The sequence below is a fragment of the Lampris incognitus genome, chromosome 7 (genome assembly GCF_029633865.1).
Source record: "Lampris incognitus isolate fLamInc1 chromosome 7, fLamInc1.hap2, whole genome shotgun sequence".
In the NCBI taxonomy this organism is placed as follows: Eukaryota; Metazoa; Chordata; class Actinopteri; order Lampriformes; family Lampridae; genus Lampris; species Lampris incognitus.
In genome coordinates this window covers 23,026,146-23,052,407 of record NC_079217.1, presented here as the reverse complement: position 1 = coordinate 23,052,407, position 26,262 = coordinate 23,026,146, and the positions used below count along the sequence as shown (strand labels likewise).

Genomic DNA, 26,262 nt, shown 5'->3' with positions numbered 1-26,262 from the left:
TTTTATCTCAATGGGACCACCGAAAACGAATTATCGTAACACTAAGTAAAATTAGGTTTACATCTGAAATGTATGGTGCCTCTCTAAAACAAAAAAAACACCAGACATGCACACTTAGATAAATTTTCTCATATTTTAATTCCAACGGTTTAACATTTTTGTCAATGTCTCAAAAGATAAAAATGCCATCACATTTTCTGTCAGGGATAAACAGAGAGAAATAGTGCAATGGGGTAGGAATGCCAGTGCTAATTACTGATTACTCAGTAATCAGTACATGAGTTGTCAATATTGTAACGTGCATGGATAAGAAGACACGCTGGCCGCTGGCTCGCGGGTCTGACCCTTTAGTCGAGCGGTTAGCGATGTCTCCTGCGGTGCGGGCGATACAGGTTCGCTTCCCGGCCGCGGCAGTTCCTGTGGTTGCGTTGTCCCCCGAATTCGCTACATTGGTGTCAGAAGTGGGATGGAGCGACCGTAAGGCCATCGGAAGCGTATGCGCCCTGAGGCGTGAAGGAGCTGACATGCTCAAGCGCGGGGACGCGCTTCCCGAAGGAGGGTGGTAGTGTAACGTGCATGGATAAGAAGACACGCTGGCCGCTGCCCGCTAGCTCGCGGATCTGACCCTTTAGTCGAGCGGTTAGTGATGTCTCCTGCGGTGCGGGCGATACAGGTTCGCTTCCCGGCCGCGGCAGTTCCTGTGGTTGCGTTGTCCCCCGAATTCGCTACAATATAAAAAAAGACATAAAATAAATAAATTAAATAAATCTTCTGTAAACTACTAATAAGACACGTTAGTCCCTAGCTAATGGGTCTGACCCTTTAGCCGAGCAGTTAGTGATGTCGCCTTGTGGTGCAGTACACCCCGTATCGAATCCCGCACCGGGCAAGAAAATAACCGGTTACATTTTCCAAAATTAACTTCCACTCCTAAAACTAGAGACGGAATATGCAAAGTCTGGAACTCAATGTGTAGTCTTTAGCCTTTACTTCTGCTCCATCCCACCGCCTCACATGTAAATCCATTTGTTTGGACTGCAAATGGTGGTTTAGGCTTTTGTCAAACAGCACTACATATGCCTTTTGTTGGGACACTTCTGACAGTAAGATTCTTTTAAAGTGCGGAGCAAGCCCAAAAGTACAGACATAGGCACACTTGTTCTCACCACAGGTAAATTTCGCTGCAATCTGGCTGTCCGGGAACATGGCTGCGAAAACGCGGGTCGTGTCCTCGGATGACTTGAATGAGTAGTGTGAATTCATGATTTTTAGTGCCCACAGTATCTCCGCTTTGAGGACTTCATTTTTTGCAGAAAAGTCCAAAGTTGTCTGCTTTGTTGCAGTGGAAACTGTAGTAGTGTTGCTGGATGTCCTCAGAGCATCCGCGTTCATAAACTCACCTATGGGTATTGCACTGCTAGCAACTGCGGCTACAGTTTTGTGTTTTTTCCCCTTCAAGTGGCTAACGAGCGCTGCCTCGCCCATATTTGAAATGTCAAATGTTTTACAGCACAGTTTGCATTTAGCACGTCTAGGGTCAGTGTCTTTTGCCAGCCATAATTGGTATTTACCTTTAAAAAGCCATGTATTATTGAAGCTGCACTTCCCTGGCATTTTGTCGGAATCGTCCGTTTGCTAGCAGAAGCAACTCCAGGCTAGTGGGCGTGCCTGCAGTTCCTAGGCGCTTGCACGCCGCATGCCCAGTAACACAGACTGGGCCAGACTGAATAAACTTTTCACACCACCAAAATATCATGACGGTCCGTGGCAATTTACATTTTATTATGACACATCGATTTTGTTTGGATTAATTGATGAAACTTTAGATATATTTCCATGACTTTTCCAAAACTTCTGAAAAAATATTATTTCCCATAACTTTTCAAGGGCCTGGAAATTGCATTTAAAAATTCCTGACTTTTCCAGGTTTTTCATGACCGTACGAACCCTGCCTCCAGCTCTTCCTGGGGATCCCAAGGCGTTCCCAGGCCAGACTGGATATGTAGTCCCTCCAGCGAGTTCTTGGTCTACCCCAGTGTCTCTTCCCAATTGGCTGTGCCTGGTGAACCTCCAAAGGAAGGCGCCCAGGAGGCATCATAATCAGATGCCTGAACCACCTCAACTGGCTCCTTTCGATGTGAAGGAGCAGCGGTTCTACTCTGAGCTCCCTCAGGATGTCCGAGCTCCTCAAATTATCTCTAAGGCTGAGCCCAGACACCCTACAGAAGAAACTCATTTCAGCCGCTTGTATCCGCAATCTCACCCTTTCAGTCACTACTCAAAGCTGATGACCATAGGTGAGGGTTGGAACGAAGATTGACTGGTAAAGTGAGAGCTTTGCCTTCCAGCTCAGCTCCCTCTTCACCACAACAATCCGGTACAATGTCTGCATTACTGCTGATGCTGTGCCAATCTGCCAGTCAATCTCCTGCTCCATCCTCCCCTTACTCGTGAACAAGACCCCGAGATACTTGAACTCTCTCACTTGAGGCAACAACTCATCCCCAACCCGGAGGGAGTAATCTATCATTATCTGGTAGAGAACTGTGGCCTCAGACATGGAGGTGCTGACTCTCATCCCAGCCATTTCACACTCAGCTGCAAATGGCCCAGTGCGTGCTGGAGGTTGCGTTCTGATGAAGCCAACAAAACCACATCATCTGCAAAGAGCAGAGATGCAATTCTGAGGTTCCCAAAACAGACACACTCCTCATCTTGGATGCGCCTTGAGATCCTGTCCATGAATATCACAAACAGAATCAGCGACAAGGGACAACCTTAGCAGAGTCCGACACCCACAGATAACGTGTTTGACTTTGTGCCAAGAATGCGGACACAGCTTTCACTTTGGTTATACAAGGACTGGATGGCTTGTAGCAACTGCCCCGGTACCCCATACTCCCGTAGCACCCCCCACAGAGTGCCCCGGGGTACACGGTCGTAAGCCTTCTCCAAGTTCACAAAACACATGTAGACTGGCTGGTCAAATTCCCATACCCCCCTCAGCACTTCTGCAAGGGTAAAGAGTTGGTCCGTTGTTCCACGGCCAGGACGGAATCTGCATTGTTCCTCCTGGATCCAAGGTTCGACAATTGATCAGAGCCTCCTTTCGAGCACCTTAGAGTAGACTTTACCAGGGAGGCTGAGCAATGTGATGCCTCGATAATTGGAGCACACCCTCCGGTCCCCCTTTTTGAATATGGGAACCACTTACCCAGTCTGCATGTCCACAGGTACTTTCCCCAACCTCCACGCAACACTGAAGAGGCATGTCATTTCCCTGGCAGAGGTCTCTGAGGTAGTTAAAAAGCTCCTTGGTGGCAAGGTGCCAGGTGTGGATGAGATTACCCTGAGATGCTGAAGGCTCTGGACATTGTTGGGCTGGCTTGGTTGACAGGCCTCTTCAGTGTCGCGAGGAGGTCGAAGACAGTACAGTAGTATACTAAATGCAACTAAAACGTAGCGTACGCAGATAAAAGTAAAACATCCAGTAGTAGTAATAAGTAGGCAGGTTGTGTTACTTACTGATCCAGTAGAAAGAAAGCCAACTGAAAGTCGGTTTGGAAACCTCTCAGGTCCAGGAGCTCTCTCCATCCAGTGAATGCCCATCCGTGGTTCACTTTTGTTTTATCTCGTCTTCCATCTATCCCCCTCTTCACCGTCTTGGCCTCCAACATCAACTGGATTCTTTTCCTTTTACCGGGTAGTTTCCACAGTTCCTTCGATTGTTCCACCATCGCCTAGCCCACTACTGGGTGGTTGACACACTTTCTGTGCTGTAAATCAATTTGCCAGGAAAAATTGCGCCCAGTGGCAGACAGAATTGCATAGTGAAAGTGAGGCTTATAGAGAACCAATCTAAAGGCCAATGGTGTTCTTATTCTAAAGCCATTACACTGTGCAGTCAAGATTTACTTCATAATGATAAGTTAAAGCAAAAAAAGTTGTCTACTTCCACTTTAACGGCTTCAGATCAATTCACTCTGAATTAAAATAGGCAAATCATGATTTTCCAATAGGCCTCTGAGGTTAAAGTCAAATCATGAATTCTAAATTAACCACTTGCTTCACAGTAATTTCACTTTGACAAAAATATTAAAAGATTTTTAAAAATACGTACAGCTAAATCTAGATTTTTCAGTGATGCATACAGTTTAACGTTTAACCCTGTCATTTGCTTATGAGGTTTCTCCAATTGCATAATCATCAACATATGCCATAAGAAGTCACTATTCTGTCAATGGTCATATTAATGACCTCAATCTGACATATAAATAAAGTATATCAAAATCAAAAAATCTTTAGTACCTCGTTAGCTTGTTTTCAAACACATTTTTGTTCCCCTCTCCTCTATCGTTTCTTGTTTAATCTTTTTGTGTTGCATCCATAAAATCCTTTCCAGCACCTGCTCACACTTGCTGTCCTGAGGCCTATGGCCATATTAATGCTGCTTACCTCCATCAAACAATAGAACCGCTCAATAACACGCCACAATAGTTCAATATCGCTCCCATACACATGACCTTAGCTTGAGAGGCTTCGACATTGCCCTTGCTTTTTCCATTTCCCGCATTCATTTTGAATTAAAACCAATGAAAACATGTTATGCACTGGGGGGGGGGGGCGGACATATGGTCCCATGGATAAATGATAACTTTAACTAGTCAGACACAAAGAGAAGGGGCAAGAAACATAAGCGGCACTAATATGTGATTACGTGCGAGTTCACGCTATGTGAACAGGTTTGCTCATGTCAGTTGGTGCATGTAGAAGTATGTGTACAATCATGACTGTGTTTGTGTGTGTGTGTGTGTGTGTGTGTGTGTGTGTGTGTGTGTGTGAGAGAGAGAGAGAGAGCGAGAGAGAGAGAGAGAGAGAGAGAGAGAGAGCGAGAGAGAGGGGAGAGAGAAGAGAGAGAGAGAAAAAGAAAGAAAGAAAGAAAGAAAGAAAGAAAGAAAGAAAGAAAGAAAGAAAGAAAGAAAGAAAGAAAGAAAGAAAGAAAGAAAGAAAGAAAGAAAGAAAGAAAGAAAGAAAGAAAGAAAGAAAGAAAGGATAAGCCCCAACTCTTCCAGAGGGGAACTCCCATTTGCATTTTCTTTTTTTTCTTTTTTGCAACATTTCAAAAGTTTGCTAAAAATTTGCTTGACAATTAATGTTTAAACACTGCTATTGTTCAGTTCTCAAGACAGCTGATGATTGCAGAGCGTGAACTTTCCATACAGGAACCTGGATGAAGGATGCAATATGGTTATCACTAAGCACCGCCTTGCAGCACCTGGGACACAAAAACAATTATAGGGGCCTGTTCTTATCTAACCTCAGGGACACCAGATGACATGACATTTCTAACTGTAAATGGAGGGCAAGGGTGACAGCAGCGTGGGGATTGAAAGCACTTTTGACACATTACTTGTGTACAATTGATACCTGAAGACATAAAGAGGCACTTAACTCTCTCTCTCTCTCTCACACACACACACACACACACACACACAGCCTTTCTTCTATTTTGCCTTCTACAAACGCGAATGTGTGGTTACTGACTGGCATGGAACATGTGAGTCAAAAGTGATTCGTGAAGCCCGAAACCTTCAGCTCCGGACTCGGAGTTCCAGTAATACAGTAGTTAAATTGATACATTTCTCTGCCGCCCAATGACTGCTGGGATAGGCTCCAGCATCCCCGCGACCCAGAGAGCAGGATAAGCGGTTCGGATAATGGATGGATGGATAGTTAATATTAAGAGTTGCACAATAGTAACGCATTGTCTCGCCTCATCTTCACAGTTCGCACAAGCTTGCAGGAGGAGCAAGTCAGTGAGCGAGTTAATGGAGATGAGGAATTGTCACTCCTGCCTCAGTAAAAAGCTGTTTGCTTTGAATGATTAGCTCATGACTCGCACATCACGACACCCCAAGCAACAATCAATCTGACAAAACACTCACTGGTGAATTCACAGAAGGATTGCGTGGCTTTTGCACCTTCGACTGTTTACCAGCTTTCCCTTCAAACTCCATCATAAAATTCGCTGACGACACCATTGTAGTCGGGCTCATAACAGGCGGTGACGAGTCCGCTTACCGACAGGAAATCCAGAATCCTTCTGAGTGGTGCTCTGCAAATAACCTCATCCTAAACCCCACAAAAACAAAAGAACTCATAATTGACTTCAGAAAACACAACCCCCCCCCCCCAGCCTCTCTCCATAAATGGTGAGTGCTTGCAGAGTCCACTCATTCAAATTCCTGGAAATCCACATTACGGACTATCTATCATGGTCAACAAACACCACGGCAGTGGTCAAAAAGGCACAGCAGCGGCTACATTTCCTGAGGTTACCTAGGAAAAACAACATGAGCGTGAAGCTGCTGGTGTCCTTCTACAGATTCACAATTGAGAGCATCCTCACATACTGCATGCTGGTGGGGTTTGCTGGTTGCTCCGCCGAAAACAAAAAGGCTCTCCAGAGAATCACCAGGACAGCAGAAAAAATCATCGGTTGCCCCCTCCCTCCTCTTTCAGACATTGCCCACAGCCGGACCCTCTCAAGTGCCAAACGCATCATCAAGGACAATTCACACCCCGGCAAACCACCTATTTGAACTATTACCCTCTGGCAGGCGCTTCAGGTCCATCAGATCCAAACCACCAATAGCTTTTTCCCAAACGCAATAATCGCACTAAACAAACAAAGTTAAACCTCTCACAGCCACCTCTCGCACTTTATCCCATTGCTGCTCCTTTATTAATCTTCTCTTGCTATTGTGTACTTTATTCCATTGCTGTTTTATCCCATTGCTTTTTTTAATCATTCTTGTCTTTTTAATGTGTGCTTTTTATTTATTTTACTGTTGCACCACAGTGGAGTTGCACTCCGAGTTTCGTTGTATTGAAAAGTACGGTTACAATAAAGGTATTCAATTAAATTCAATTAAATCTGCACATATAAGTCAAAAAGAAATCATGTAATTCTTAAATTCTCTGAAATGCACCCCTAACAGCACTGCCAAGCGAATAGCATCTTGGTAATCTGGTGCTATCTGCACATATTTAAATGAGGTAATATGCATAGATTTGGCTCCTTTCTATGCAAATGCGCTGTTATGGTTTTACATGACCGGAAGACTTGACTTAGCCGATGAATATACAGAGACTTGACTTTGACTGCATGAGATGACTTTATTAATGACAACCCGTGCTGCTTACACATACACTGAATGCATGGCGGGATGAATCACTAACTGAGTTACTCCACCTCCACATCATTACCTTCCGTATTAGTATCAGTGCGTGGCACTATATACTACATCTTCCTTTCTCAACATGCAAGTTACACTTCAACATTGCTACCATGAAGATCTGTTTAGGACTGAACTTTGTGTCTCATTACTGTTATTGTCTAACTCACACATTTTCTTTAACATAAGAAAAAAAACGAACTTGCTGCTCAAATAGTCTAACATTTCAAATCACATTTCCTTCTTGGAATTTTTTTCTTTTTTTTAATGAGCATAGCTGGAGCGCAACTCTCACCACCGGTTCATCAGCAAAACTCAGCGTTTCAAGTTTTTACTGATTTTCACCGAAAAATACCCAGATTTTTTTAAAAGGAGCAGATCTGTTTAAACTGATTTTCACCCGGATTTTATGTTTCCACGGATCCAAAAGTTGTTCCTGTTCATGTGAGGTTATGTAACAGTGTCCTCTTGTGGCGAAATTCGGCATGCTGGATGGCTTTGAAAAATAAAAACTGAAAACGCTGAGCCTTGCTCATCAGAAAGTCTTTGTACCTCTCAAGTGGTTGAATAACTCGACCACTCCTGGTTTGAGCTGGCCTTGATGAGGATGAGAGCTCGATGTCAACACTCTCTGCTGTACCTGTGTCTAGTGTGTTGGTTTGCCCCTCACCTGTCAAGTCTGTTTCTGAGTTCATCTGAGTGTGGGTGGTGTTTTCCTCAGATGGCATCTGTTGCGTCTGTAGTGCTGTCCTGAAGATGTCACTATGTCATAGGACCGTGGTTCACCCCTCCGTGCTGTGACCACAGCTGGACGGAAACCTTGTGCTGTCTCCATGTGAACAGTACTACCTGGGTGCAGTTCTGGGAGCCACTTTGCTCCTCTGTTGTAGTACTGCTGCTGTCTTTTCTGTAGATTTTGCAGAGATGAGTGTACATCTTTGGGCACTGCTGGACAGAGAACTGTGCTGGAGCTCAGTAGAGTGCTTCTGAGGACTCTGCCCATGAGCATTTGTGCTGGGGAGTACTCCATGCCTGTTACAGGTGTGTTCCTCAGGGTGAGAAATGCGAGATGGGGGTCTGTGTTTGTTTGTTGTGCTTTCTTCAGCACGAGTCTCACAGTTTTCACTGTTCTCTCAACTAGTCCATTTGACTGCGCATAACCTGGACTGGAGTGAATGAGTTTTATGTCCCATGACGTTGCAAAGTTTCTCATTTCCTGACTTGCAAATGGAACATGGTCACACGTTATCTCTTTTGGTATTCCTATTCTAGAGAAGACTGATTTCATCTTGCTGATCACAGTGTGTGATGTCTTGTCCTTAACGTTCAGTACCTCTGGGTATTTTGAGAGGTGGTCTACTATCAAGAGAAATGACTGACCTTCTATTTCAAAGATGTCAGCCCCAACTTTGAGCCAAGGAAGCTCAGGGGTGTTATGTGAGATCAGTGGCTCCTTCTGGTTTCTGGGCTGGAATTGCTAGCACGTCCCACAAGTCTCAACCATTTTGTTCTAAGTCTCTTGTCATTCCTGGCCAGTACCAGTGCTTTCTGGCCAGTGCTTTAGTCCGCTGCATCCCTTGATGAGCTATATATAGCTTTTGTAGCATTTCTGTTCTCACTGTACTTGGGGGGATTGTCCTGATTCCCGCAAACATTATTCCTTCTCTCACAGCCACTGTGTGTCTGATAGGCCAGTATAGTGTCAGTCTTGAATCTGCCTGCTTCCTGTGTTTTGAATCTCCCTGCTTCCTGTGTCGGGGCCAACCATCTCTGTGTATGACTTGCAACAGCTGCAGTGTTTCATCTTTCTTTGTTTCACCCTTGAGCTGCTCTAGAGTCTCTGTACTCAAGGCATCTGTGGGCTCCAAAGCATAGACAACTTTCTTGTCCATGATGTCATCTGCTGACATGTGCTGTTCTTGTATTACAGCTCGTGAGAGTGTGTCTGCGATCAGCAGATCTTTACCTGGTGTGTAGGTGACATTTGAGTCATATCGCGCAGCTGAAGCAGCATTCTCTGCAGTCTGGAAAGAGCTGTTCCAAGTGGCTTTCTCAGGATGTTTTCCAGTGTTTTGTGGTCTGACTGAACATTCACCCTCACCCCATATGCATACTGGTGGAATTTTTCGACAGAGAAGACAATAGCGAAGAGTTCCTTCTCAATTTGTGCATAGTTCTTTTCGGTGTCAGCCAGTGCCCTTGATGCATAGGCTGTTGGGCAGCCCTCTTCTAAGAGACACACCCCTAGGCCATATTTAGATGTGTCAGCCTGTATTATGAGCTGTTTCTTTGGATCGAAGAACCTGAGCACAGGAACATTTGTGAGGGCATGTTTCAGTTTGTTCACTGCATCATCATGTTCATGTTGCCACTGCCACACATTGTCCTTCCATAGCATCTGTCGTAGTGGCGCTGTTATGGTGGCTTCACCAGGGATATACTGCGCTAGGTATTTTATCATGCCAAGCATTTGCTGTAGTCCTATTTTGTCAGTAGGTGGCGGCATCTCCGCAATGGCCTTAACTTTTGCTTCAGCTGCCTTCAGTGACAATATGGTCCATGTAGTTTACACTGCTCACCTTATACTGTTTTTTTACTTTGTTGAATTTCACACTGGCATCTTTCACTCTGGCCATCACCTTCTGTATTATCTCATCATGTTCTTTCTCTGTAGATGCAGCGATGATCATGTCATCAGCTATGATGTGAACTCCTTGGATGTCTCAATGTTTCACAGTTGCGTTGCCGGAAGACTTCACTCGCCGACTTTATTCCAAATGGAAGGCGTCTGAACTGATATCTCCCCCCATGGTGTGTTAAATGTGCACAGGAGAGATGACTCCTTGTCTAGCTTTACTTGCCAGTAGCCATTCCTTTCGCCAAGCACTGTGAATATTTTCTTACCAGCAAGTTTGCTCAAAACTTCATCAGTTGTAGGAATTCAGTAATGCTGTCTTAGTATTGCTTTGTTCAAATTACTGGGGTCCAATCAAACCCGTAACTTCTTTTTGTCCTTCTTTTCAGTGACTACAAGGCTATTCACCCATGGTATTGTTTCAGTTACCTGTACAATCACATCAGCTTGTAACAGATCGTTCAGAGTGGCTTTGAGTCTGTCCATTACTGCCAGTGGTATTTTTCTGCAGCCATGTATAACTGGTGTAGCCTTGGGGTCCTGTGTGGATGTGATACTTTCCAGAAAACTCCCCCAGACCTTCAAAGACAGTTGGGTGCTGTGCTATCAGCTGCTCTTTTGTTGGATGTTTCACGTCCAGTGTGTCAATGTCCACCCTTTTTACTAGATGCAAATCTTCACACGCCTCCCTCCCTAGGATGGGTATGGATCCCTAGGATGGGTATGGAGGAGTGCTTGAATACACAAATGGTAGACTTGCTTGAGCCTTGTGTGTGGAGTACTTGAGAGTGAGTTTCCCTTCTGGCCTCAGCCTCCTCCCTCCATATGCCACCAGAACTGTTCTTGTGGGTTGTAGTAGTAGGTGTGCTCTCGATTCACACCTAGCCTTCCTTTTGATGGACTTAAGCATCCTCAGTGGCAGGACATTGGCTTCTGCTCCCGTATCCAACTTGAACTTCACAAACACATTGCCTACATTTACCTCAGGGTACCACGATTTGTAACTTTTATGGTCTAGCTGATTAATATTCACTGTTTCAATAAACAGGGCATCTATTTCAGCATTCACTTCATGTACTGTCTTTCCATGCTGTGCTTTGCCTGACATGTACATCTTTGCACAGTGGTTCTGCTTTCCACACTTACGGCAGAATGCACCATATGCTGGACATTGCCTTAGCTTGTGTGATTTTCCACATTTCCTGCATGTGCCCCCTTATCCCTTGTTCGGTGTGTATTGAACCGGCTGTTTTTCGCCTTTATTCCATGGTTGACTGTCCTTTTGTTTTCTGTTTTTACGCAGTGCATGTACAGTTCTCTCCTGGGACACTGCACCCATTGCTTGTATTTGGGCTTTAGCAGTCTCAGCAACACGTGTCTACGGCCTTTTCTAATGTAAGATTTGGTTCTCTTAAACATCTCGCTTTCAGGCGCTGGTCATTCATACTGAACACAATCTTGTCTCTGATCATGTCATTTTCCGAGACGCCAAATTCAGTCTTTAATCTTTTGCCTGAGCTCTGTCACATATTTCTCTATCGTGATAGATTCTGACATAGAGTGCACCCAAAACTGATGTCTTTCAAACACTGTGTTTTTCTTAGGCAAGCTCTGAAAGCTGCTAGAATTTCTTCTACAGTCTCTTCTTCATCATAGTCAATATCAAATGTGTTATACACTTCGACAGCTTCCTCGTCTAGTGCGTGCAGTAAAATGGCTACTTTTACCTTCTCTTCCTTACGATCTGCACCATGTATATTTAGAAACGCCGTTCCCATCATCTCCAATTTTCTCCCAAGTTGCCTGTCAGCACTAGCAGCGATGGTAACGTAAACTGGTCCATCTTCAGACAATGGCTTACCTTTCGTTGTCTGTACGCTTTACACGCTAGATTAGCTTTTAGCTAGTAGAAAACTCCGTTCTCTCGACTCAACTGTGGCAAAATGATGAACTGAACCGACTTTTGACACCATGCTATGGTTTTACATGACCGGAAAACTCAACTTAGCTGATGAATATACAGAGAATTGGCTTTGACTGCATGAGATGACTTTATTAACAACAACCCATGCTGCGTACACATACACTGAACGCATGACTGGACGAATCACAAACCGAGTTACTCCACGTACACATCATCAACGAACCTCATTGCAAAAAAGTCCAATTCATGGGTACCAAATACGTCACTTCCGAAATGCCCGCCGCCATATTTGTGTCCGAGTGACTTGACAGTTTTCTACTGTGACCGTCATTGCCATCATGAGCGCCAACACTGCACATTTGAATGAGAGAAAGAGAGCGATATTTGGGGAAAAACCATCAGTTGTTGGTAGCAATCTCTATTTATTACCTTCAGCTTTATTTTGTCCCTTAACTTCCACGAAGCGTCTGCCCCAACTTACTTTTCCTGACATTCATATTTACCTTGGACACAACCCCTCACCATACACCAGAGATAGCTTGAAGGCTTTCAAGAGTACTAGATTTATTTATCCTGCTTACTCATTGGCTATTTCATCAAGAATGATTAAATCCATAAACCAAACTAATGTCAATTCTATTTGGAAAAACAAGTGTCATATCAGGAAAAGTGACCTTTTGAAAAGTATTGAAAACGGGGGGTTGAATGCCATTGATTTTGACATTATGAATGGTATGATTAAACTGAAGTGGCTGAAAACCTTTGTCATAGATGAGACTGTGTTTTGGTGTACCATTCCTAATGCAATCTTTAACAAGTTGGGAGGGATTGCTTTTCTTTTGAATTGTGATTTTGAACTGTCCAAGATACTGTTACGTTTATCTGCCTTTCATAAACAAGTTTTGCAATCTTGGAAACTGTTGTTTAAACACAACTTTACCCCCTATGCAGTTCCAATTTAGAATAATAGATGTAAACTGTTTAAGGGAAAATCTTTGTTTTTGGAAGAGTGGTGGAAGAAGAGTATTTGGTCCATTACACACATCATGGATGACAGAGGCAATTTATTGAATTATAATGAGTTGTGTTTGAAATATAGTTTAACCCAGCCACTGAGGATGCACAAGCCAGTGCATCCTTAGTGCCGGTCCCAAGCCCGGACAAATGGGGAGGGTTGCGTCAGGAAGGGCATCCGGCGTAAAATCTTTGCCAAATCAAATATGCGGATCATAAATAAGACTTACATACCGGATCGGTCAAGGCCCGGGTTACCAACGACCGCCACCGGTACTGTTAACCAGCAGGGTGTCGGTGGAAACTATGCTACTGTTGGGCGAAGGTGAAGGAGAGGGGGAAAGCATGTCCAGAGGCAGCTAGAGAGGAGGAAGGGTAGGCATGTGGAGGCGAGAGTTGGAACTTTGAATGTTGGCACTATGACTGGTAAAGGGAGAGAGCTGGCTGACATGATGGAAAGAAGAAAGGAAGGCATACTGTGTGTGCAAGAGACCAGGTGGAAGGGGAGTAAGGCCAGGAGTATCGGAGGTGGGTTCAAACTCTTCTACCATGGTGTGAATGGGAGGAGTAATGGGGTAGGGGTAATTCTGAAGGAAGAGTATGTCAAGAGCGTGTTGGAGGTGAAGAGAGTGTCAGACAGAGTGATGAGTATGAAGCTGGAAATTGAAGGTTTATTGCTGAATGTTATCAGCGCATATGCCCCGCAAGTTGGGTGTGAGATGGATGAAAAAGAAGAATTCTGGAGTGAGTTGGACGACATGGTGGAGAGGGTACCCAAGGAGGAGAGAGTGGTGATTGGAGCGGACTTCAATGGACATGTTGGTGAAGGGAACAGAGGTGATGAGGAGGTGATGGGAAAGTATGGAGTCAAGAAGAGAAATGTGGAAGGACAGATGGTGGTGGATTTTGCGAAAAGGATGGAAATGGCTGTGGTGAATACATATTTCAAGAAGAGGGAGGAACACAGGGTGACGTACAAGAGTGGAGGAAAGTGCACACAGGTGGACTATATCTTATGTAGAAGGCGCCATCTAAAAGGGATTGGAGACTGCAAGGTGGTGACAGGGGAGAACGTAGCTAGGCAGCATCGGATGGTGGTCTGTAGGATGACTTTGGAGACCAAGAAGAGGAAGCGAGTGAAGACACAGCCGAAGATCAAATGGTGGAAATTGAAGAAGGGAGACTGTTGTGTGGAGTTCAGGCAGGAGTTAAGACAGGCACTGGGTGGTAATGAAGAGTTGCCAGATGGCTGGACAACCACTGCAGAAATAGTAAGGGAGACAGCTAGGAAGGTACTTGGTGTGTCATCAGGACAGAGGAAGAAAGACAAGGAGACTCGGTGGTGGAATGAGGAAGTACAGCAAATTATACAGAGGAAAAGGTTGGCAAAGAAGAAGTGGGATAGTCAGAAAGATGAAGAAAGTAGACAGGAGTACAAGGAGATGCAGCGTAAAGCAAAGAGAGAGGTGGCAAAGGCAAAGGAAAAGGCGTATGGTGAGTTGTATGACAGATTAGACACTAAGGAAGGAGAAAAGGACTTGTACCGATTGGCTAGACAGAGGGACCAAGCTGCAAAGGATGTGCAGCAAGTTAGGGCGATCAAGGATAGAGATGGAAATGTGCTGACAAGCGAGGAGAGTGTGCTAAGAAGGTGGAAGGAATACTTTGAGGGGCTGATGAATGAAGAAAATGAGAGAGAGAGAAGGTTGGATGATGTAGGGATAGTGAATCAGGAAGTTCAGCGGATTAGCAAGGAGGAAGTGAGGGCAGCTATGAAGAGGATGAAGAGTGGAAAGGCAGTTGGTCCTGATGACATACCTGTGGAGGCATGGAGATGTTTAGGAGAGATGGCAGTGGAGTTTTTAACTAGATTGTTTAACACAATCCTGGAAAGTGAGAGGATGCCTGAGGAGTGGAGAAGAAGCATACTGGTACCGATTTTCAAGAACAAGGGCGATGTGCAGAACTGTAACAACTACAGAGGTATAAAGTTGATCAGCCACAGCATGAAGATTTGGGAAAGAGTAATAGAAGCTAGGTTAAGAGGAGAGGTGACGATCAGCGAGCAGCAGTATGGTTTCATGCCACGAAAGAGCACCACAGATGCGATGTTTGCTTTGAGAATGTTGATTGAGAAGTATAGAGAAGGCCAGAAAAAGTTGCATTGTGTCTTTGTAGATTTAGAGAAAGCTTATGACAGAGTGCCGAGAGAGGAGTTGTGGTATTGTATGAGGAAGTCAGGAGTTGCAGAGAAGTATGTAGGAGTGGTGCAGGATACGTATGAGGGCAGTGTGACAGTGGTGAGGTGTGCGGTTGGAATGACAGATGGGTTCAAGGTGGAGGTGGGATTACATCAAGGATCAGCTCTGAGCCCTTTCTTGTTTGCAATGGTGATGGACAGGTTGACGGACAAGATCAGACAGGAGTCTCCATGGACGATGATGTTCGCGGATGACATTGTGATCTGTAGTGAGAGTAGGGTGCAGGTTGAGGAGAGCCTGGAGAGGTGGAGGTATCCACTGGAGAGAAGAGGAATGAAAGTCAGTAGGAGCAAGACAGAATACCTATGCGTGAATGAGAGAGAGGACAGTGGAATGGTCAGGATGCAAGGAGTGGAGGTGACAAAGGCATTTGAGTTTAAATACTTGGGGTCAACTGTCCAAAGTGCAGGCAGGTTGGAGTGGGTGGAGAAGTGTGTCAGGAGTGATTTGCGACAGAAGGGTACCAGCAAGAGTTAAAGGGAAAGTTTACAAGAGGGTTGTGAGACCAGCTATGTTATATGGTTTGGAGACAGTGGCACTGACGAAAAGACAGGAGGCGGAGCTGGAGGTGGCAGAGTTGAAGATGCTAAGATTTTCACTGGGAGTAACGAAGAAGGACAGGATTAGGAACGATTATATTAGAGGGACCGCTCAGGTTGGACAGTTTGGAGACAAAGCAAGAGAGGCAAGATTGAGATGGCTTGGACATGTGTGGAGGAGAGATGCTGAGTATATTGGGAGAAGGATGCTGAATATGGAGCTGCCAGGGAAGAGGAGAAGAGGAAGGCCAAAGAGGAGGTTTATGGATGTGGTGAGGGAAGACATGCAGGTAGCTGGTGTGACAGAGGAAGACGCAGAAGACAGGAAGAAATGGAAACGGATGATCCGCTGTGGCGACCCCTAACGGGAGCAGCCGAAAGTAGTAGTAGTAGTAGTAGTAGTAGTAGTAGTAGTGTTTGAAATATAGTTTATCCTCCTCTGTAAATGTCTATGACATGGTAATAGGTGCGATCCCTATACAACTCAAGATGATGGTCTCACGGTGTCTTATTTACTCCTCCGTCAGCCCCACACTAGGCCCCTTAATAATTGACAACTTAAAATTTGTCGACAGAACCTGCAATAATCTCTTTATCAGAAACTCTCTGTTGAAGATATGTTATCCTAACCCTTTAAGAAGGAATTATATTTTCGACATGAACTCAAATTTGAATGCCCATTAGAAAAAGATACATTTCATTCCCTATCCCCCCAAAGCCAAATAGGTTCACTTCAAGATAATTAATGATATTTACCCCTCCAGTGAATTTATAAGATAAATTTTTAATGTAGATTGTAATTTCTGCCAATTCTGCAAGACAGACATAGAAACAACGGATCATATATTTTTCCACTGTAACATTACTTATAAGTTTTGGTATAATTTGTATGTATGGATGAAGTCGAGCATTGGTGCTTTACCAACATTTCTACTAGTAAGTGTCAAATTTGGAATGTTTATGGAGGATAGAAATATAGAATTCTTGTTGAATAATGTAATTATTTTGGCAAAATATTTCATACACATATGTAAATATTGCAAAACGCATCCCTGTTTAGCAGCCTTTAAAACCGAATTAGTAACTTTGTCCGAATCTCTAAAATGTAGGAAAAACAGAAATGCCCAAAAATTATTCTTTGCATTTGAACAATTTAATGTAATTTCACCCCTGGAATATTGCATTGTCTTGTTTTATTTTATTTTGTAGAGCCGAAGGAACGGAGAAGACCGTAGGTTCACACTTTAGCCGTGTAGGCAACTTTCTTTAATCCACGGTAAATCAGAGAGACAACCAAACCACAGCTCGACTGAGCGGAGGTGGCAAGAATAACCAGAAAACTGGCTAGACAACCATAACTTAACCCTGCGTTAACCTGCCAGGGCAACCATGACTTAACCCTTAGTTCCTGGGTTGAATTCTGTCCCCAATACGTGTCCACCACAATTTTATCTTTTTAATTTTCCTTTTCTGTTTCCTTGTTTTGTTCTCATTGTCTTTGACGCGTTTGATGTTCTTAGCCTAGCCTACTCTGTTGTTTTAGAGTATACTGGCTTTGTTTGATGTGTTTGTATATTTGAAGTCTTGATTTAAAAAAATCTAGGAATTTCCGACCTACAAGTTATAATCGAAGGCAGCATCAGTGCCGCGTTACCACTGAGTTCCGCATCTGTGACGTCACACGCATACCCTCTATAGTTATCCCTTAAACAGATGGGGAGACAAACCTGAATATGTTCTTTTGATGGCCAAAATATAAGTGGTGACATTCTAACATACGTGATATCTAATGTACTATTAAATATTCTGGCAACACTTGTCTTAGACATACGAAATAAATAGACAAAAAATATATACAGGTAAATTGAGGGAGTCGGTCTTGGACTAGCATTCAGAAATCCTGACAGGTTATGATACGGCTGTAAGCGTTTTCCTGGCAAAGGGAGCTAAAACATAAAAATAATAATTAGCTAAGTTAAAGGCAAACGTAACTTACCGCTGACAGCGTTGACTGCACAATCAGGAGCTAGAAGTTGGCTGCCAGTGGTCCCTTCTGATTGAAGCCAGCCATTCCGCCGATCTAGCTCCTTTGGGATTGAAAAAATTGGCCATTCTGATGGCCGAGCGGAATAAACCGCCGTTCTTGCAATCCGCTCGTCATGTGGCTGGGAGGTTCGTATCCCAGACTCGCCGTAACCGGTCACGGCCCTAGCGTCCACGGCGTAAGGCATTCATTGGGCCACCCTTACACGAGGGATAGGGGTTGTAGATCGGTGTAGTGTTCGGGGACTTGTCGTTCTCTAGCGACCCCTCTGGCCTATCCGGGCGCCTGCAGTCAAGCAACCGAAAGCGTTCTCCCTACGTCTCCTTCGCGGCCTGAAGGTAATGCAATCCATGCAAGGCTTCAGCGTGTAAAATAGCGAGAGCAGCCGACACGAGTTTGAAGGAAACTGGTGTTACGACTATCTCCTTCCTGTGGAAACGTGAGCCAGGGGAGTTATTCGACAAGCGTCCCGGCCATATGCCATTGGGTTAATCGGGTGGAATAAGGGGAAAAACTAGAAATAGTTTTTTTTTTAAAAAGGAAAGGATAAAATTGTAGTCCAGGGGTTTCTCTGACGACTGTTGTTACAGCCAACAGCACAACATATCCTGGGCATATTGTATGAACTTTTTTTGTGTCTAGAGACTCTACAACCAAACCTAGTCTACTCAGGCAGTGGTGGTTGTGCAGCTGTGACCCGGACACAAAAATGGCGGCGCCAAATCACAGTGACGTCACAGGGTATCTATGAATTCACAAACACCAGCTCTAATGGCCACATGCAGACTTTCCAGTTATCATGGCAGCAGCGATTGTAGCTAGGCGAAGGCATCATCATGCCAGACTTGCTCGTGAGTGGATATTTTGCAGGAAATTTTCACTTTTTCATTTCATGCTACTTCAATACACTTTAACAACAACTATTACTGGGACCACTACAGAAAATTGCAGATTAACATTTTATATCCAAGAATTCACATTATAGACACTACCACTGACTGTCCCCATAACAAATAGGCCTCAATTTCAAACAGTGACCATAAAGAGTCCCGCCATATACTAGGTTTTGACCTTGTTTATGAAGACATTATTCTGCACCATCTCCATTAATGCAATCATCAAGCAGGCTGAAGTTAAAGAGAGACAGCCAGATAACACAGACCTCTTCAAATTTCCCATACCATCAATCTTAAATATAGCTTCCTCTCTAATCAGCAAATGTGCATTCACTCTCAACAGCAGCTGTCAGCAGCTGTATAATGTATGGGAAGATAAATATAGCCAAAGGTGTGCTCATTTTTATTGCAGCAATACAACCATCACTGCCAGACAATTGATTTTACCAGCGAGTGTTAACATCAGCCTGCTGAGTATGGCACAGCAGTATTTAAAGACAATAACTACATTGGTTATACACGAAACAAAAGTACAGAATATTTCCACACAAATTATGGTGGTGACCTTGGATATACTTGACAGCACTGGTTTGAGCTAATACTGTTCATAATCCATGCGACAAAGATGAGATTATTCTTGTTTGTTTACACTGATACAGGTTTTGGATAAGGAAATCTGGAGTAGCTGTGTGCTGCACACAGCAAGAGCAGCACTTTATTGATTGATTTGTGTATTAACTCACAGCACAACAGGCAGGTTTCTGTGGCACCCTAGGGAACAACATTAAGATGGGTGGTGGGCTGTCGCCACAGGCAGACTATCAGTCTCTACCTGATGAATAAAGAAGACGTGCTGACCATATGTAAACTGTAGATGACAGCAGAGGGGTTGAGAGGACAGGGTGGGGTAGACTTCTTTACAAGAAAGCAAACCTACCCCTGTCAAGACACAGGACAATAAACCACAGAAAGTTGAATCAGTTCATGTGGACACAACGTTTATTGAGAGAAACATTTCATCACTCATCTAAGTGACCTCTTCAGTCTCTCTCAACGTTTCTCTCAGTAAACGTTGTGTCCAGATGAACTGGTTCAACTTCCTGTGATTTCACTACCTGGATGACTGAGCATGTATAAAGAGCTAAATACAAATATAAACATAAGCTTAGAAGCAGCACTAAAATGGATGCAACAGCAACTTTTATGTACAACACGGTCATAGAGCTTTGCTGACTCTCTGCAGTCACAAAGCCAAGTAAAAAGCATCTTTTATTGCTATACCTACCAATAAGAGATTTTTTTTCTGTAACCGACTCCTACAGACTCATCCATCTGCATGTGGTCTTGTTATAAAGACCAGGGCATGATGTAAAGCTATGAAAATGTGTATTGCACTGAGTGCTGAGTTTCTGGGCCCTGTCTGAGAGGTGGTGAGAGGATCACTGTTGCTGCATGTTAACTTCTTTAAACAAAAACAAAAGAAAAGCAAAACACCAAAGTGTGCTCTGTATCCTACATTTTTGTAAGACCTTGTGCAAGGAAATAGTGGCGCAATTAAGTGCCTGGATAAACAGAGGATGAAGTTTTGTCTGAGCTATCATTCCTGCATCTCCCCGACTCGGTCTGCTTTTTCGCTTCCATCTATCACAACAAAATCAATTTAAACACTAAAGGTGTTCCACTGCCAAACAGCTAATATCCATATGGATACACATGACGATAAATAAATGTGCCCATAGTCCTGGGTCAAATTGAACAGGACTTCATCTTTGACACCACATTAGGTAAATCAAACTTTCTCCTGCAGAACAGCTACACTGACATATGAGAGCATTTGTAGCATCATGGTCTATTGCTTAATGGCACTATCTTTCTTAGCTGTCTGTGGTAATAACGCTTGATGTGACCATATTAAAACTTAAAGCAATAGAAAGCTGACACATCACTGCAAGGTCAGGGCTGTTTACAGTGCATAACTGACAAGCCTGGGAAGATTGTTGGATCCAGGTGACTGTGAACAGGACAAAATGGCACATGGATAAGCAGGCAATAGATCACTATAGTAAATTACAACTGCAGCTGTAACAAAATGAACTTTCTAAACTAGACGAGTTTATGGTGCTGTTCCCTAAATTAAAGGCATTACTTCTCACTTTCCCACACATACTAAAGCTACTGCACTGACCTGCGGTACCACATAATGCCAAATTTCACCACCTGAGAAAAAAGCGGCTTTTTTTTTTTTTTGCTGGATGGCTGGTCACACCCCAAAAACTCACAGAGCAAATATTACTGTTTGCTCATTTGTGTTTCTCACTTCTTCATGGTAGTTAACAACAATGACTTGTCAAAAAGCCGCTAAGCCAACATGATTCGTATAAATACTAGTCACAGACATGCCTGTAAAAGAATGGGACCTCCAGCCATTTATCATATTTTATCACACAACTGTTTTCTATGTTCCCTCTACATATTTTTATCTTCACTGCTTTTTTCAGAGAGGGGGAGAGAGAGAGAGAGAGAGAGAGAGAGAGAGAGAGAGAGAGAGAGAGAGAGAGAGAGAGAGAGAGAGAGAGAAACCCACTCTACCAGCACCCAGTTCATGCATGTTTTCTATTTCTATCACATCCAATCATTCCAGGGAACTGTCCTCAGTATATGCTACACTGCCAATTAAAACTAACTGCCAATAGGGAGCCTATTCTTTATGGCTTGCTAGTGTTACTCTGCAAGGTGTATAGTTTCATGACATTGTTTGGATTAAATAAAGATGAACTGGGAGCACACGGTGGACAGTCTGCATGTGTGCACATCCTTGTTTGTCCATGTGTAAGCAGGGTAATTTAGCACAGTATTTGTACTTATCGTATTTCCAAAACTACAGGTCGCAACGGAGTATAAGTTCCACCGAGGAAAAAAAAAGTTACGAGTTAAAAAAAAACCAAAAAACCAAACATATAAAGTCGCTTCGGTGTATAAATCCTATCTATGTGGTGGTACAGTGTTTTCAAATGAGTCACAATATTAAACAGTGCTATCTGGTGGCCTTAGTTGAAATGCAGCGTATTCGTCCGACAAACTTACAAGTCGCAGGACCAGCCAGACCATGAGCGGGTTTTTTGGCCAGTGTGAAAGTAAATACCCTATATACACCAAAATTAGCGGGTATATGCAGGGTTTTCAAACCCGGGTAAACCCGCTAAAAATAGGCAAATGACTCATTTCACAGTGCCAACAGACCCGGGTCTGACTGTCAGCAGACGAGTTTGTTTTTTTTTTTTTTCTGTTGCGTCATCTTTACGTCATGACGTGTCACGAACGCGCCGGAAAACAGGGAAGTAAACAGTAGAAAGCAGCGTCGGAGCCAGCGAGACGGTGGTTAACGTTACTTTTTTTATATCTTGTACTTCAGTCTCTCTTTCAAAAAATACAAACTCGACGCAGACTGAACGGTGCTCGAGCGCTTCTTGACATACCACAAACAATTCCCACAAACAATACATTTGTTCCTCAGTTGCCGGCGCGATTTTATGACGCGCGGACAATGGCGTACGTCATCGCGCAACTTAGCGTGTTCACCCGGGTGGGCACACTAATTTGCCAGCTTGGTCGGGCATCCCAGCAAACACGGCCAATTGTGTCCGCACCGCAGGGATGCCCGGCCAAGCGGGGACTCAAACCAGCGATCCCCATGTTGGCAGGCAACGGAAGAGACCACTACGCTACCCGGAGGCCCGAAAAACTAACTCTTGTCCGAGCCATCTTTTGTGGTGCAGGCCCCGGGTTTCAGGTTAAACAGCTGGGGTTAATGGTGGTGGGAAGGAGCCAAAACTGCCAGAGAAAACAATTTGCTAAGCTGTCTTACTCATTACCGCTTTTCTCATTCAATTCAACTCTTTTGAAGAGTTGTGTGTGTGTGTGTGTGTGCGCGCGCGTGTGCGTGTGTTCTACAAATGCACCTGCTGAAGCATAGCACAAATCTAATGGGACTTGAATTATTCAAGCAGGAACAATAAACGGGAGATGGAAAAACTACTACACAGCAATCAAACAAAAATGATAGAAGTCAACAAGCCAAAGCATGAAAAAAATGATTTCTTATCTGAGATATGAAGTTTCTATCCATAGGCCATAAGAACTCTCAACATATACGACCTTTCACATACTTGAGACAGCTAGGTTTTTATTTTTTATTTATTGTTTTATTTTGGCTTAAGAATACACTGATCTTTTGTCTTTTATCTCTATATACTAGGCCTATGTCTTTTTTCACACAGTGACAGACTGAGTACCCCCTTTCATTTCAGTGCATGTTTTACTCTGTATTTCTGTGCATGTGACAAATAAAGAACTTGAACTTGGAAAAAAATTCCATGTCGGAAGTAAAAAAATAAATAAATGCAGGGAATGATTTGATTACATTTCTTATTTCTCAACATCTGTCCTCAAAATCAAGTCAATTTTATTTGTATAGCCCAATATCACAAATTACAAATTTGCATCAGGGAGCTTTACAACAATACAACATCCTGTCTCACAAAGAAACTGTTAACTCGGCAGTTTAGTTTCCTTGTTCAACTACCAATGACTCAATAGCCATGTTCAACCACTGTGGTTTAAGATGTTCTTAAAGGACATTCTTATTTGGGGAGCTCCTGCGGACAGCTTCCTGAAGGCCTATTTACAGGGAGCATCAGCAAACATGTAGCAGAATGGCAGAAACTACAGCACATAGATTAGTCATAGTCAGTGGTCTGCCTGATGGTAACAACTTTACATACACACAGTGGTTGGTGAGAGACAAGTGTGAAAGGTAAACTTTTGAATTTGAAGTTATTTCCTGTAAATTTCTCAGTAAAAGTAGTTGCCAGGCCACGGCTGAAACACAAGTGTTATTCGGTGTGGTGCAGAGATACGATTACATAACTGCCTTCAGCATCTATTGTCAAAATATATGCTGGAATGATATGCATGCAGCAATGACTCCAGCAAATGGCATCCACCACAGGGGACAGTCATCTTCATCATTCCCCTTTTTTTCTGGACTTGTTCCAATATATCAAATATGGACCACTCTCTGGCTCATTTTGATGGGCATATACAGAATAGACGACAGCCATTTAGGCCCCCCCCCACCCCCACCCCCACCCCAACCACCGCCTCTCTGAGATGGGTAGGGCCAGACCAGTCCTCCAGGGTTGGCAAGTTGAACGCATATAGGGAGCAAGGTTGAGCAGAAAAGAGAAGACAAACACACACATAAAGGCATGCATACACACATGGCAGAACTGGGCAAGCTTATGCGCACCTTTTAATTAGTGCTGCTGCCACTGGAGCAAAACCCAACTGTCAGCTAGACACTCACATGGCACGCTCATTCACCGCAAAAGAACATCAACGGTCGCAATGTCCGCTTGTCATGCTCGGCAAATAGAGATCATGTAACATAGGGATAACCCCTCCCTAAAGAGAATTATGTTATAAACTTTGTTCTGTTGATCCTAGAAATTTAATCTGTTCCCTGCTGGATTTTATCTTTGTGTGAACTTTACCCCATCTAGACACATTTTCTGGTTCCTCTTTTGTCATTGTGTATGAGCAATGCTTGTGTCAAAAATACGGTAATCTTTTAATTCACCAACATTCCAGTCAGCCCACTATGCATGAACACGCAATAATATGGTTGGGTACACTGAAATCGCTGTTCAGTATCGCTTTCCAAAACAGCTTTTGCCTTAATTTGTTTTGATATGATTCCAAAGGAGACTGATTATTTTTCCATCTTCACACACAAAGCCTAGTTTATCAGATCTTCCCTCCTTTGCCAATGTGAAACCTACAAAATTCTCTTGGAAAACACAACTCTAAGATATCCTTATAGAGGAATCGGGTGCAAGCTCTGAGTGGGAAACTGATGAAGAATCATAAAACTGACAAAGCCATCATGGGGAGCCGTATTTTGGCTTCCTTTTATGCTCTCACTCTTTCTCTCGAACAGTCAGTCACACACTTTCTCTTCTTTCTTATGCTAACTCTGTTTGTCTGTCTGTCTGTCTGTCTGTCTGTCTGTCTGTCTGTCTGTCTGTCTGTCTCTCTGTCTTTTAAAAGAAAGATAAAATGTGAACTTACAGTGAGTGGCAGGGAGCAAATGACAAAGATGACAGTCATAAGTGCCAGTAGCACCAGGTGGTCCATCTCCTCTTCCCCTTGTCCGAACCAGGCCAGGCTCATCTTTCTCTTCCTCCCTGTTGACCCGAGTGAGCCGCGTCGCATGACCTGGCTTCGGTGCATCTGGCACAGGCTGACAATCACTGATCCATTGCAAATGAACACTGCCATAATAAGCAATGCCATGAGTGAGGAGTACAATAAGGAAAAGGCCAGCAACCATCCATCGTCCTCCTCTCCATCCGCCTTCATGTCAATGAAGCACCAGGTCCCAGGACAATACTGCCGGTGGCGCCCAAAGCCCAAGAACGGCAGTAGACAGAAGGCAGAGGTGAACAAGTAAATGAGGAGCAGGGCAACCTTTGCAAAGCTGCGGCGTACATATTTAGAGTATAAATAAGGGTGGCTGATGGCAAGGCAGCGCTCCACAGCCATGGCACACAGGATGAGCATGGGTGCCAGGCCGAAGAAAGTCATGGCTAAAGCAAAGAGGTTGCAGAGCTGATGGTTGCCCGTCAGGCCTATCAGAGACAGTTGGCGGGCATAGCAGATAAAGACAGGTGGGCTAAGGAGGCAGGTGCCCAACAGATCAGTGAGGGCCAGGCCGGTCACCAGAATACAGAAGACAGAAGATTTGGCACGCTGCTCCTTCTGGTGCACTACCAGAATGAAGAGAGCCAGAAGGTTGCCTATCACACCAGCCACAAACATGACGATACTGGTCACTGGCTTGCCATCCACTGCCACAATGGTGATATTGTCACAGGATGTGTTTACAAACATGGTTATTTGTAAGTGAACGTGTCTAAGTGCGTGTGTACAGTACACACGTTGGACTTGGCAAAGGACACGCCACCTCAGTGCGGAATCAATAAGCAATTGCAATTGCCCTGCAACAAATGGAGACCGTCCTGACTTCTTGACTGGATCGGTTGGCAGCGGAGCAGACACGGATGAATACTGAGAGCCATGCCGCTGCGTTAACTTCGATGATGATTCAGCGGACTTTCCCTTCTCTCGTCTCGTTTCTCAATAGCAGACAGTCCCTGAGCGGTAAGGTTTCTGTTAAAAAAACAAAAAAAAAACTCTCAGTGGGGTCCGTATCGTACGAGACACGTATTATCATACCGGTGTAAAGCGGAGGGACTTACCTTTAACGGGTTGTAGCCAGCACGCGACAACGCTTTGCGACACAACAGCCTCAGGTAGCGGCTTCCGGTCTGACTGGACCAACTTCACTCGAACTTTCAGTCCCGCAGGACTCTTGAGGCGGCGCGGAGCACACTCAAACACACGCGCACTAACAGGCTGAGGAGACGATGTGAGGAGTCCACCGGACCCACGTACCCTCCCCTCCTTCCTCTCTCTCTCTCTCTCTCTCTCTCTCTCTCTCTCTCTCTCTCTCTCTCTCTCTCTCTCTCTCTCTCTCTCTCGCTCACTCTCTCTCTCTGCCTGTCTATCTCTAACGATCTCTGTCTGACTCTCTATTTCACTCTCTATCTCTAACGATCTGTCTGCCTGTCTTGCTCTCTCTCTCCATTTC

At 44.1% G+C, this 26,262-nt stretch overlaps 1 protein-coding gene across 1 annotated transcript in view; it reads right to left on the bottom strand.

Annotated features, from left to right (window-relative positions):
* The window catches only part of ptgir (prostaglandin I2 receptor), a 56,757-nt gene extending 30,746 nt beyond the window's left edge, over nt 1–26,011 (bottom strand). Inside the window, exons 1-2 of the mRNA XM_056284007.1 lie at nt 25,871–26,011; nt 24,681–25,781 (exon numbers count right to left, since the gene is read on the bottom strand). Coding sequence (XP_056139982.1) covers nt 24,681–25,502 — 822 coding nt within the window. The 5' untranslated portion in view covers nt 25,503–25,781; nt 25,871–26,011. The remainder of the gene's footprint in view (nt 1–24,680; nt 25,782–25,870) is intronic.
* Nucleotides 26,012–26,262: the final 251 nt, after the last annotated feature.